The 13,736-nt window shown below is 43.0% G+C and overlaps 1 protein-coding gene across 3 annotated transcripts in view; it reads right to left on the bottom strand.

Annotated features, from left to right (window-relative positions):
• The window catches only part of RAP1GDS1 (Rap1 GTPase-GDP dissociation stimulator 1), a 629,061-nt gene that overhangs the window by 355,201 nt on the left and 260,124 nt on the right, over positions 1-13,736 (bottom strand). For 2 of the 3 annotated variants that reach the window (XM_085641163.1, XM_085641161.1), the window contains exon 3: positions 7,176-7,298. In XM_085641163.1, the coding sequence (XP_085497289.1) occupies positions 7,176-7,298 (123 nt within the window). Of the gene's footprint in view, positions 1-7,117; positions 7,299-13,736 lie in introns of those variants that run through there. The other variant, XM_085641162.1, reaches the window with a different exon arrangement.

Raw genomic sequence — 13,736 nt, 5'->3', positions numbered from 1 at the left:
AAAAGTACTCTAGATGTGAAGTGTAGAGGGAGTTTTTCTCACTGCTAAAGTATGCTTCTTACCAATTTGGGCTTATTGCATCAGGACACTGTCCCGATGCGTTAATTTATGGTGGATTTGTCCCATCATAGGGGAACAGAGGGGAAATAGGGAAGGCTAAAACCACCTATAGACAGACCAAAATCTTTATTCCTGTCTCCAGTGTGTGCAATACTGAGGTCAAAATGTTTCTGCACAAAGCGACTGCCCACAACCAGGTCAAAGTACTTTCATCAGGACAATGACCCCCTCTGTGTGCACTCTGTCACAACTTGTGATCACTAGTGAAGTGTAAGTTCTAGTGAATGAAGCTATATTAGACCATAATAGTCGACAGTTGGTGCGGCACCCACCATCGCGAGACACCAACATAAATCAAAACAATCAAGTAATGTAAAACGTATATTGTGTCATGTCAATCACTTTAAGTAACCTCGTCACCACGGACACAACTATCCAGTTAGCTGAAACTTATCGAGCATGGTAATAGTGGGAATTAATAAACTGAAGCACAAAACAGAAGCATGCCCTGGCCTCTTTGCAAAATGAGAATGGAGTGTGTGTGATTGGTTCAATGAGGACAGGTAAGTTTTGCAATGGCCATGCACCGTCCTAGATTTGGTGCCTTCAAGCATTTCACCAAGTTTGGAGAATATATAACGCAAATCTTTTAAAAGCACTTGTGACTATGCTATTCACAGTTGGTTGTGTCCATATGTATATGCTTAGACCTTCATCAAGTGTAGTATATGAACTTGACACTAATAATAATAATGAGAAAAAAGACAGGGATCAAGCTCTAATCAGAAGGCTTTACGAAAAAATTATGCGGAGGATTCGGTTTTAAGTCTAGGGCTTATGGGTAGTATTTATGTCATCATAAACCTCTTCCCAAACTGGGACTTTAAACCACCATGTCGACAGCTTGCTTCAAAGAGGGATACGTACGATCTCACCCTTTGGTTGGACCACTCAGTCATAGGTCTGCGTTCAGCTGCTCTGTAAAACTAGCGTGCATCGCAGGGGCTATATTTGTGTGTTTTCTGCATATAGATCATATGATGATGCGGTCTGTTCGTTCTCTGGGAGAATCCTGAGAGTTATAATGCGAATTAAGGGTGCCTATTAGCATCATGCTCGAATTCCATGTAGTTGAAAACAAGGCATGTAACTGCTTCCAAAAATATGCAGGGCTCCAAAAATTATACAGCCTAAAGTGATAAAAAGGATACTATTTTCAGAATATGAAAATGCGATGGTTTAGGACACCTCCTTTGAAATCTAGCCACCAACAATACAAGATCTATGGAGGACTAAAAATATAAAAATCGGCAAATTCCTTTGGGATGGCCCCAGAGTATGATGGACAATCCAGCAAGCCAGTGTCTGGAAGGGGCTTGCTCAAAGGAACCAGTGGCTTTAGGAGGCTGACTGAAAGCCCAAACTCTGCATTTCATTTTGTTTTCTCTATTTTTAGGTCGAGTCTAGCGCAGCCCGCATGCGCTGCTTTAGGAGAGGGCCTCTTGGAATCACTTCAGACTTCCAAGAGACTTCTCCGTGTGGGTCTGCCTCCTCCTACACATCCCATTGGCCTTTGCGTGTGACTTTCAATAATGAAAGCACGCAAATGGGTATCTCCCGCATTTTCTGAAAACGTTCAAACCCATGGCCTATGGGTCTCGGGAGCGAGCAGCAGCGCGCAGTGTGCCAGCTGCATTCCAGGATCGGGTTACTAATTAAACCAGCGCGGTCGCTTTCACTTTCGCGCCCGCACTTGTCTGAAATGCAAATGCCCTCTGGGGTAGCCCTGACTTTCTCTCCGTGACGGAATGTTTGCCCCCACCCAAACAACGAACTCAACTCCCGCCTTTCTTACTGTTTAATATTTCCAGCTGGCAAACACCTGTGAGTGATCGGCTGAACGCTAGGGAAGTTGTCATGGAAAAAGGACATTTGTTTTCCTTCCCGACCGGCAGCCATGTTTGTATAACGACATGTCACTGGATCAACCCTCGTGCAAAATATAATGTTTAGTCTTCAAGAATGAATGATGCTACTGCGCATTACCAATACTGAGAAAAATACGGTCAGATAAAGGCAAAAAGGATAATTTTATATTCACTGAAAATGTAAAACGCTTCTTGAAGGCTTTCTCTAATATTCAGTTATCCCACACTTCGGGATAAATGTCTCGCTCCTTCCTTTTAAAGCGAATTTGTTCCCGCCGCCACTTTCTTCTCTGGATTACTCATTGAATGTGTCCTCTACCTTCTTTTTTACCCTCAGCCAAAGCCTGGTAACGGCCAGGCTCACCGTGTTCAGACATGACGTCACCAAATTATTTAATGTGGGCATGTTTTGCCTGACTGTACCATGGACTCACCCCGACGATGCACACGCTACTTAGAGCTTCTCCCCGACACTCGTTAGTCAACGACGGCGGCTGCGCTTGGCTGCCAGGTAACTAGACCAGACCCGTATAGGATATCTCCAAGATACATCCACATCCCCTTCAGGTAAGTTGACTGAAGCGCGCAAATTGATGTCAAGGGGTTCTCCTTCCTATTTTTAATAAGAAACTGTTTGACTGACACCCCGACTGGTAGCGAACTGCCTCCACTCTGATGAGCGATGGGAATATGAGATGGCTCCCTGTTTTAATGATCCTTTAAACACTCTAATCTGAAAATATTGTGTTAGGTGACCATAGCTTTCCTCTGCTCTACAGTTATATGAACCAGACAGCCCTCCCTCCGTCCTCTGACTCGTAGACTGGCACCCTGCTCAATGAACTGAGGTCCATAGCCTGACCACCCTGGGCTAAAGTGGGAGCACACTGCACCTCTTAGGTATAATAGGTAGCCAGTTGTTTTATTCATGAAGTCAGTCTCTCGCACCCCCTTCAGAACGTACACCGAAGTGGTTAGTGGAGACTAAGCCCTTTTAGACCCCAGAACCCCTCTTTGAGGTTACGAGCAGGAACTGCCAATAAAGAAGTGCGGCCTGCACCCCCTTTGTGCTGAGGGGCACATGCTGCTTTGATTCCTCATCCCACACAAGAAGTGTAGCATACAGTCTGCTCCACAGGTCATTGAGGTTAGAAGTACGGACCTAACATACTTTCCTACCCGCCCACGAAAGTGCGGTCGGAAGTGTACACGGCCCTCAGAGCAGTTATACAACACCCCATATTGAAGTAGGAAATGCCATGTGCCGCTCCTCCCACAGCCAAAATGCATGGATCCCCATTTCTTTATTGCAATGCTGTACACAGGACTGTCATTTTCTCCGATGACGCAAATCTACATCTAGTCCACGGTATGCTTGTTTTAATTTCTCAACACAGTGCATATTGTGACACCGGCCGTAGCAACCGGTGGGTGTTGGGAAATGGCAGTCCAAATGAGAAGTGGTTGTCGTCTGGTGGAAATGTCTTATTCTTAAATAATTGGCCATACCTAGGAGGGTGGAGGAGGGGTGTAATAACCCTCTGGGAATTTTTTGTTATCTTACTCTTCTCGTTTAGCCGGTTATAACGTGTTAGTTTTGTTTTTTTGCATACATTTATTATATTAATTTGACCCAAACACTGCCTCCATGATTGATACCCCAGTCTACCCACAGCCTAAAGAGGAAGTCGACAGTTCTATCGTTTTCCTAGTGCAAATAAATTAACGTGCTACGGAAATGCCATTTCAATTGCTGGAGAACAGCGCTGCTTATCCATGCATTTTGCTAGTTATCGTGTACACCTATGTGAATCCTATATTTTTAGGTGCAGTATGCCTTACCAACCTCACGCATTTCATTCACATTTTGCGTTTATCAGAGGTGATTGTCTAATTATTTGTATGTGGTTATTTTTGTAGTCGGTTGAGTGTTCTTTTGCTTTTATTAAAATGATTGTCAACGAGTAGAGGCTAGCTTTAGCAGTGGCAGTGCCCAGTGAAACAATCTTTTAAGGCGCCTCTCCTCGATAATCTCCCGATTGACCTTCTACTCCACCGATTCCCCCACTAACATCCTCCAACAATGCCCCAGATTTCATCTCTGTCTAAACACTTATAAGGTCCCAAAGACGAGACCTACTGGCTATGCCAATGCTTGTTCTGAATATTGGCGACATGAGCTCTAACAACCCACTATCTATAAAAGTGTCCCACAGGAAACCGGACTAATTTCAGAACTGACTGCAAAACTAATTACAAAACTGCTTTAAAAAAATACCATAGTCTCTGTAAATCTGTTTGTGCCGAGTTCTATTCTCAAAAGATTGCAAAGGCCCAAAACTGTGCTAAAACTCTTTACAAGGTGGTGAAGGAATTATCTGACCCCGGGAAGTCAGCATCCTCCCCCTCTCTTTCCCATAGTCAATGTGAGGAACTTGCCCTCTATTTTTTATCAACAAAGTTGTTAATATACATTCCTAGTTGTTGAGCAAATGCTCATAGGGAGTGCAATTGGACGAGGCTGTTCCACCTACAACCAGGCAGAACCTCAGGTTTACTTATGCAGCTGACTCCTTACACAGTGCCAGCCCTCCACCTAAATTGGATACCCGACTCCCTCTAGATACTGCATATTTTAACTGCATTCTTCATGCAACTAAATCAGGCTACCCCTTTACGCCCTCCCTCCTCACTTGTTGTGCCAGCTAGATCCCTCCATATTATCCATGTTAATGGATCTTCTGAACACCTCTCTGAAGAAAGGGATAGTCCTTCAAAGGTGGAAACATTTAATGGTCCTCCCTCTCCTAAAGAAAGGGATCCTGGACCCTTCCAATCCTTCCAACTTTCATCCAATATCTCTGCTCCCCATTCTCTCAAAAAATCTGGAGAAACACGTCAATGGCTAACTGTCTTCCTTTGTGGAAACCCAGAATTTTCTTCATCCCTCACAGCCAGGGTTTAGAGCAAGTTTTTCTACTGAATCCACCCTTTTGGGGGGTTACGGAGATGTTAAGGCGGCGCATGGATGAGGGAGAAACTGTGGCATTCATCCTGCTTGACCTTGCGCTGCCTTTGATACGATATCTCACCATATCTTTTGGGGTGGGGGGGGGGGGCTGTAGACACTAGGCTTTGATGCAATGGCCCTGGAATGGCTTTGCTCCTTTCTTAATGACCGAAACTTCCAGGTTTCCTCTTCCTCTGCCAGGTCAAACTCCCACGCCTTTCCCTGTGGAGTCCCACAGCGTTTGGTGCTGAGCCCTCTGCTATTTAATATATATATTCATCCTCTAGCAGAGTTGGTCGAAAATGCTGGGCTGTCTCTTTTTTCCTATGCTGACTATATCCAGATCTCTTTCACAGATGCAGGAACACGGACATCTAGATGCATCTGCATCTAGCTGCTCCGCTAGGCATGCTGTATTCAGGTAATGACTTGAAGCTCCGCCCTCTCTCCGCCCATGTTTTTCACTGGCTTGTGTCATTGTCCTTTGTAAACTGTGGCTTTTCATTGGTCAATTGGCTAGTAGTCCCTCCTTAATAGTGCCTCGTCTCATCTTGTAACTTCCCATAACAACTGGCCCTCTTACGTTTGTTGTTACTCTGTAGGCTTTAATTACAGCCTCGTAAAACTACTTCCTTAAATTGTTTTCACCTGCCTGCTGTTTCAGGCAAGACACCCTTTCTCCTAACCTTTTATAATTTTTTTATAGCACGGCACGCCACAGTGGCAGCCGCACCTTTGATTTATTTGTGGCGCTGAACGCTGAATACAATACATTCAGATTAGTGACCCACTAGATAATTTTATATTCATCCTTTTAATTCAGGATCCACACAAACAAACTATGTAAGCGCTCCCATAAGAGGTTGAGTCCACCAAAGAGAATCACCCCCGTATTTTACAGTGTTAGTAAGGCTATACTTTGTTGTGAATGGAATTAGACAATAGGTCAAGTATGCCTCAGTCCATGTTTAGTAGTAAAAATGTGTTTTTTTACAATGTAAAAAGAATATAGCCAGTTGGTATGCAGTAGGAGTGCAAGGGTGTTTGTTACTTGTAACATGGTCATTCTTTATTATAATATGGTTAGAGCAATGTGCAAATAGATTGAGTTTGAGACTGCCCGTTTAGTTTTTAAAAACAGTGTTAGTGGAAAGTGCAAAGGGTATGTGTAAATTGGGTAGGATGGATATTACATAAATGGTATTTAGTAGTCTTTTAGCAAAACATTTTATGGGTTGGTGACATAAGGCAAGTATCTATACAGGATTTGTCAGAAGATTTATGTGCACGCACAACTTTACTTTGTGAAAAAACCAAAAAACTAATTCCAACAAGTAATCAGACACCAAAGAAAAAAGGAAAAGAACATGCATGGGAAATTAGCGGTAGATAACTGTCTTTATGACAAGCTAAGGCATCCAAATATTCATAGAGCACCCACTTCGTAACAATGTAATATAAAAGACCAAATCAAACTATTGTCACACCAACAAAGTAAATCCATGTTGTATCTGAATCTAAGAAATGGACTACTTGATGCCTCATCATTAAAACTTAATAAGAACACAAATAGGTTAATGTAACTATTCATAAAAGACCAATGCCTTTATGGACAGCCCATTCCAAGCAACGGCAAACCATGAAAACACATGACAACCAATGGCTGAAACAGGCTGACCCAAAGCTCACACTACCTCTGTGACTTGGTAGTTTTTGAAAAATTGATGACATGAGGTAATTTAAGTCTAAAGCAGTCAGTGGTTGGACTTAAAAATGTGTTCCTAGTGCCACCCTGCACATCTTAGTAACACATTAACCTGGGATTTCCATCTTCTCATGATCAGCTGCACTATTTTCAGAGTAAGATACAAAATCATGTGTGAAACTCAGGACCAGCATTATCTTACATTCTTATGGCACAGCACAAATATGCGTATAAGTAAGATTGACAATGGTAGTGATTGACAGTAGGGATGAAGTATGGACGGTAGCTAGGCATGCACACAATAATTCGAGCACTATATGAAAAAATCAATGGGTTCACACAAGGGACACAAGATGCGAGATGGATAAAGTCTAGTCTACAAAATGAAAGCTAAAATGAAGTAAACATACTGACAGGTCAGGTGAAAAACTGAAGATGTTCCTGCAGAAAAAGTTCTCGTAGAAAACCTCACCATTTTTGGCTACTTCTGCTATGATGTGAGCTACTTTTGCCGTACAGTTAGACTGTGGAGTTAAGAGATTTGCAAACACCTGAAGAGTGCCACTTTCTTGGATTTTTTCGCTTGTCTTAGTGTCTGTAAAAGAAAAAAACAAAGAAAATCAGTATGTTCAGTTCAAATTATTAAATCAAGGAACAACAATCATCATGCCTGTATATTGTTAATAAGCTTTGCCTATAAAACATAATCACCAGTTGGTTTAATGAAGTGTGAAATGTTCATAATCCAAATTCTCTGGACTGCCATGTCAGATGTACAAACTAGCAGATACGTTTCTGTAAATCAATAAGCTATATGAAATGTAAATGGCGGTGCACCATTATCCTTCACATCTGTTCGACATCATTTCGCAGAATAGAACATCACTTATAAGTACTAGAATCCGTGCAGATTGAAACACTGAATCCTAGAAGCCATAACCTAAGCAGTTATATTAAAGATGCCGCGTTCCACAGACTGGGCAGGTAGACAATAGGGGGCGAGCTGGCAATTACAAAGGTGAAGTTTAAGAAAAGTAACTGATCGTTCAAGATTCCTTTTTCTGCATAGTTCATATATCCTTATTGTATTTGCATACCAAGACTTGTGGTCCTGTTTATCCCTTTATCAATTAAGGATTACAAGTACCAAACTGCAAAGAAACGACCTAGCCTGAATGAGCTACTCCGGCATGGAATCAGGATACTTGACCGCCGTGAACACAAAAGCAATATTTCTAGGACTTGAGTTTGCAATGATTGAAACTGCTTTGCTGTAACAAACGCTTTTAGTACTGGGATGCCGTACTCTCAGTTGAGACAGTTTACGAGTATGAATAGATGCCCAAGTCATCTTGTGAAATTGCACCAATAAAACCAATTTTACTCACTTTAGGGAACTATAAAAAATGAATATTTAAAAACGAGAGCTGTCGAATACCCTCAGAAAAATATAATCTCAAAATATCAAATTTGGCACAGTATAAAATATATATTAATTTGTAGCTGTATTCTTTTTGTAAAGTTTTGAGATTAAAAACATAACACTACAGTACATAATGGCATATGCTATTTTTACCCATAATCAAGGTGAGATAACAGTTTAAGATATAATTTGATGGGAATACGACTACTCATATTTATACACAATATACAAGGTTAGCACATTTTTGAAAAACTGTATCACACGGGCTACACCAATAAGTACTCGCACTTTCCATTTGTAGTTTTTGAAGCTCTATCTATTAGCTAGATATGCATGCAGGGGAGCTAGTATATCCCTAGGACACGAATTTGGCTGTAACACATCCGTATAAATGTCTGCATTACATTACAGTAGAGCACGTCAGACATCTTGCTTTCGACCTTCGGTGCTATGCCTCTTACCCGACGAATTACACCCGCCACTTGGCCAGCATGAGTGAGCCTCCTACTTTCTTTCGGTACGTTCTTGATATATCCAAGAAGTGCTACCAATATCGTAGGTAGCACCGTGTGATGGGTCATCTCTGAAAATGTACCCAGAAGTCTCTAACTAGCGGGCAATACCAGGCCCTATGTATGAAATCTGCAATAGGGTGTTGGCAAGTGTATAACTTTACCCTATTCTGAAGCCCATTCTGTACAGTACAGTCTCACCTGTGTACAGTGCACTCTGCAGAGAAGTTGGAAGGGCAGTAATCTGGGTCTGCTGTTGAATGACATTTTAAGTGTCTGCATGCAGCAGTATTGCCTCTGTGCATCTGACAAGGCCTCTCCTTTATTTGTACCCCACCTCCGCGTGCCCCTAAAGAGGAATGGGTTTCTCCACACTTATTGCGCTATATTTTTCTGTGATTAAGCCCCTTGGGAATTCAGCTGTGAGCAGTGTATTGAGCTTAAGGAAGGTAGGTGGTTCTGCAGGGAATGTGAAGAAGCAGGCCTTCAGGCATGCCAGGACTACAATACAAGAAGATATCAGCCCCAATAAAATTTAAAGACAAACCAAATTTTATTGGGGCTGTTAAATCCCTTTATTTTGAACCCCGAGCAAAAGTTCTAGTCAATGGTACCCTGACAGATTGGTTTAGTATTTCAAGAGGTACTAGGCAGGGGTGCCCTTTGTCACCGCTCTTGTTTGAACTTTATATTGAAACCTTCATCTGTGCCCTTAGAGCTGATCGCCTTATTAGGTAATTTAAAATAGGGGAGTTGGAGCTCAAGTTTGCATTGTATGCGGACGACTTCCTTATGTATACTTCTAATCCCACAGTTGCCATACCTAGGCTGTTTGAACTGGCCGACGAATTTGGCAAAGTCTCGGGCTATAAAATCAATAAAGAAAAAACCGAGATAATGGGGTGGAACTGTCCAACTGAAATCCAGGGGGCCCAAAGTCATATGAGATATCTCGGTATATATCTGGCCCAGAAGTTAGCAGATACATCTAAAATTAGTTGGAAGACAGTATCTAAGGAGGTGGGATGTTTGTTGGCACGCTGGGCTAATCTTCTCTTGAACATCTACGGGCGGGTCAAACTTATTAAAATGATAATATTGCCCAAGCTAACTTTCCTGTTCAATTCAATCCCTCTATCCTTTAATACCAAGGATATTGCTATACTTCAGGGCAAAATTGGGTCCTTTATTTGGACCACAAAAACCCCGAGAATCGCCTGGAAAAAGCTTAGGAGAGGGTTAAAGCTGGGGGGACTAGCTCTACCTGACCTGCTGTCTTACTGCCATGCTTTCCATTTTAGGAATTTTAGAATCCTGGCTAATAAAATGTATTCCTCTTCTCTTGGTTTATTATTTCAGGCCTTGTTACATAATATCCCGTTGGGGCAGGAGTTTTTTCTTTATAAATTTGGGGATCCCTAGTTCTACAAGAAGGTTAGACTTAAGACCCTGCAAGCTGCTTTAAATAACTGGATGTTTTTCAGAAGAGATCTAAAAATCCTGTATTACTCTCTACATGCTCCAATTTGGGGCTGTCCTGGCACCACAGAATGCCTTCAGGACCAACTTTGCCAACCACTCAGACTAGCTAGTATCAGACTCTGGGGAGATCTATGGCAGGACTCCCAATTGACCAGCTAGGAGTCGATCTCAAGGCTAAATTGCGGGACACTGTCCAGATTCAAGTTTTTCCGGTTGTCTGCCTGGTGGGCAACGCAGTCGTGGGGGAATATGGTGAAGATAATCTGTTACTTGATTCAGTTTCCAGAACAGGAATATGGAAGCGGTAAGTATCTTTTTGGTACTCGGCCCTTATAGATGCTGGGGATCGGGGGAACCTTGAGTTTGGGAAACTCTGGGGCAGCAACCTCGTAGGGGATGTTGAGCAAACATGGAAGCTCTGGTGTGATTCTTTTACTGTGTTGCAGGCAGTGGTGAAACTAGCTTCACTGAGGAGGAATCATCTCTACACAGCTTATAGGTCTATTGGACTCCCGGGAAACTGTCAAAGGTAACCGGAAGGATTTATCATTGTCCCAGATGTAAGTACCCGGCTTCTGATGACCTGCACATTTTTCTGGACTGCCCCGGAATTTAGCTCTTTTGGAAGGAGGTACGTGGTTTTCTTGAGGATGTGTTGCTTCAGCAGATTGAGGTTAGCCCGAGTCTAATCTTTTTTGGTCTCATGTCTAACTATCATATTAACACTCTAGCAGTGAGATTTGTGTTTTATGTAATAATTATTGCAAGAAGGGAAATTTGTAGATCTTGGAAATCAGAATCCCCCCCCCCCCCCTCTTTTGCAGATTGCTTAAAACAAATCATTTTTATTAGTCATTCAGACATGGCTTGTGATGAGTCCAGTATTTGCAAGACATGGGCGGCATTGGTGGCCTGGAGAGAGAGAGGTAAAATGGGTCCTATGATTATGCCAGAGGACTGTTGGTCCGGTCCTCCCCAGTAACCAGTGGCCTTCCAGATGTGGTGAACGGGAGTTGGACAAGGGTACAGTCTTATCTCTGGGACGACTCTTCTTTTTTCCTCCATAGGCATTATGAAGGGTCGCCATAGAATTTGCATGTTGGGGGATAGGGAGGAATCCCATCTAGAGTGTTCCTGGTGGCATGTATGAGGACAAAAAATGAATAAATAAATAAATAAAAAATAAAAGAAGATATCAAGAGACAACGTTTCCCGTCCCTGCCTAAACTAATCTAATGAGATTAACAATTTATCTATAAATAGATCACCTAACACTTTGACATTTCATTGAATGCAGCGAGTTGTATTGCTTAAAGGCTCAGTATTACCTGATAGGAAGTGTTTTGTAAGCAAGGGGAGTTTAGGGGAATACATCAGCTTTGTTCCTGACAACTTTGCCAGGTTGTGACCTGCGTATACAGCATTAACAACCGTGTTGCAATGTGTCTGGGTACAGTCTCAGCTATTACAGTATTTAAGGGTCTAGGCCTTGCCCTTTCTGCATCTATCGCGAGAGAGGGCATTCGGTACAATGCATTAAACTAGCTATAAGTGTGCTTGGCTTGAGCTGCCCAGTAAGAATGTTTGACACTGGGAATCGCAAAGCCACCTCTATATTTGAGGGAGAGCTGTGATATCGTTGGTTGTTTATTAGCCCATAATAATAACCTTGCCAGTATGGACTGTATCTGGTGGAAGAAGGCTTACCTGAGGAGGATTGGTACATTTATAACAAGAGGCAGAGAATACCATTTTGATGATTGCTGCTCATGCGGTCATTAAGAGGGGAAGCACATGCAATGTTTTTACTTTGTCTTGAACTTTAAGCATCATTGGCCCATAGTTTTCTTTCAACACAAGATCTATATAGCAAAGGATCTTGACCCCAAGATATCGGACAGGCTCCAGTTGCCATCGCAAAGGGAACTCAAAATATGTATGAAATGTGTTATCTGTAATGAGTATGACTTATCCCAATTACTATGTAGCCCAAGTATTGCCCAAAGAGCACAAACTTGGAGTATGGAGGGTGCATTTCAGGTGGGATGTTTTTTTTTGGATAATTCTTTTTATTGGCATTTATTAACATAAGCATACATACCTCACATTCCGTGGACATGAGTATGTTACATGAGTAGCAGAATAGAGAGAGCACGTTTATGTCTTGTTCCGTGTAGATGCGGCCTGTGCTGTAGCAGATCTTTGCCCGTAAAGAAATCTGGGGGGGGATAACCAAACTGGGAAGTGCCATGGGGTTCTGAATGATTGGGCCAGGTTTATGTCATAAGTCTGCCATTGCCCACTCGATAATATAGCTGCCTCCCACCTGGGGGGGGGGGGGGGGGGGGCACGTACGCGATCTGGTGTGGGGAACCGGGAGGAACGTCAGGTGAGCAGGGGTGAACCCAACAGGCCTGAGGGTGGTGTGGAGGGTCACTGGGGGGGATCCCCTGCCTTGGGAACCTGTACCGCATGAGGCGGTGCGGTGTCGGGGGTATGTATGTCGGTGACCAGGGCCTCCGGGGTCTGGGATTGTCTGAATTGGTGCAATAGGAGCGCCCATTCCAGAGAGATTGGGACTTTGCATCAGGTGGGATGTTTAGCAGGGAATTATGAAACCTACATACACTGAGATAGTATATTGCTGACCTAGTACATTTACCCCTCTTTGACAGTGCTGTGTCTTAAATGATTCTAATAAGGAGCTCCAGTGCCAACGAAAAAATGGCATCAACAGGCACCCCCTTTAGTCTTGCTCCATTTTGTATCATTATAGGTTGGGCTAGCTGGCCATTTATCGTGACACAGGCCACTGTTTCACAGCTCTACCCAGCTCAGAAAATAGGTTCCCAGGCCCATTTGGTGCACTGTCTCGAACATGTACATCCAGCTGATAGAGCCGGATAGCTTTTTGAGTAACTGGAATATTGCTGTTTCTTGGAGGGGTGGGATCCACCTGATGAGTAATGGAGAAAAGGACTTGCAAGGTATCCACTCTGGACCCACCTAGTATGAGTCCTGATTGTTCATGAGACACCAGGCAGCCCCTCGTATATGAATAGAGGCGGTTAGGTATGGCCTTTGCCTATAATTTAGCATCTAGATCAAGAACGGATAGCAGTCTATATGAATTACATTAAGTTGGCAATTTCTCTGGTATGGTAAAATAACAATTACCAATTACCTCAAGGAAGGAGGATGGGAAGGGAACTATCATCTAAAGCTTCATTACATAGTCAGTAAATGTTCTTCTGGAATGAGGGGCATATTTAAAGGTTCCCTTTTATTCTGCCTCTAGCCACTCAAGTGTGACTTCAGAAATATATTCTTGGAGTAAGGAGTTTGGACATTGCTGCGTCCACACATATGGGTCTGCAAACAGTTCATTAAACTGTGTTGCTATCTGCCCGGTGGTGAGGCATAGGTGGCCTCTATCTCTAATGTCCCTCGATGATCCCTTGGGGGCCAGTACCTGGACTAATGTCCTACTGGGCCAGTCACCCTCATCATACTTGTGGACCCTCATCTGCTTTCCCAAATATTTACCTTCCCTATCTGCCTGCTACCGGTAGGGCAATTGTGTCTTGAGCTTCTTTAATTCCTTGTTGACTTGGGG

Source organism: Triturus cristatus, chromosome 2_2 (genome assembly GCF_964204655.1).
Source record: "Triturus cristatus chromosome 2_2, aTriCri1.1, whole genome shotgun sequence".
Classification (NCBI taxonomy): domain Eukaryota; kingdom Metazoa; phylum Chordata; class Amphibia; order Caudata; family Salamandridae; genus Triturus; species Triturus cristatus.
Note: the sequence above shows the minus strand (reverse complement) of the source record. Positions and strands in the feature narration are given on the sequence as shown.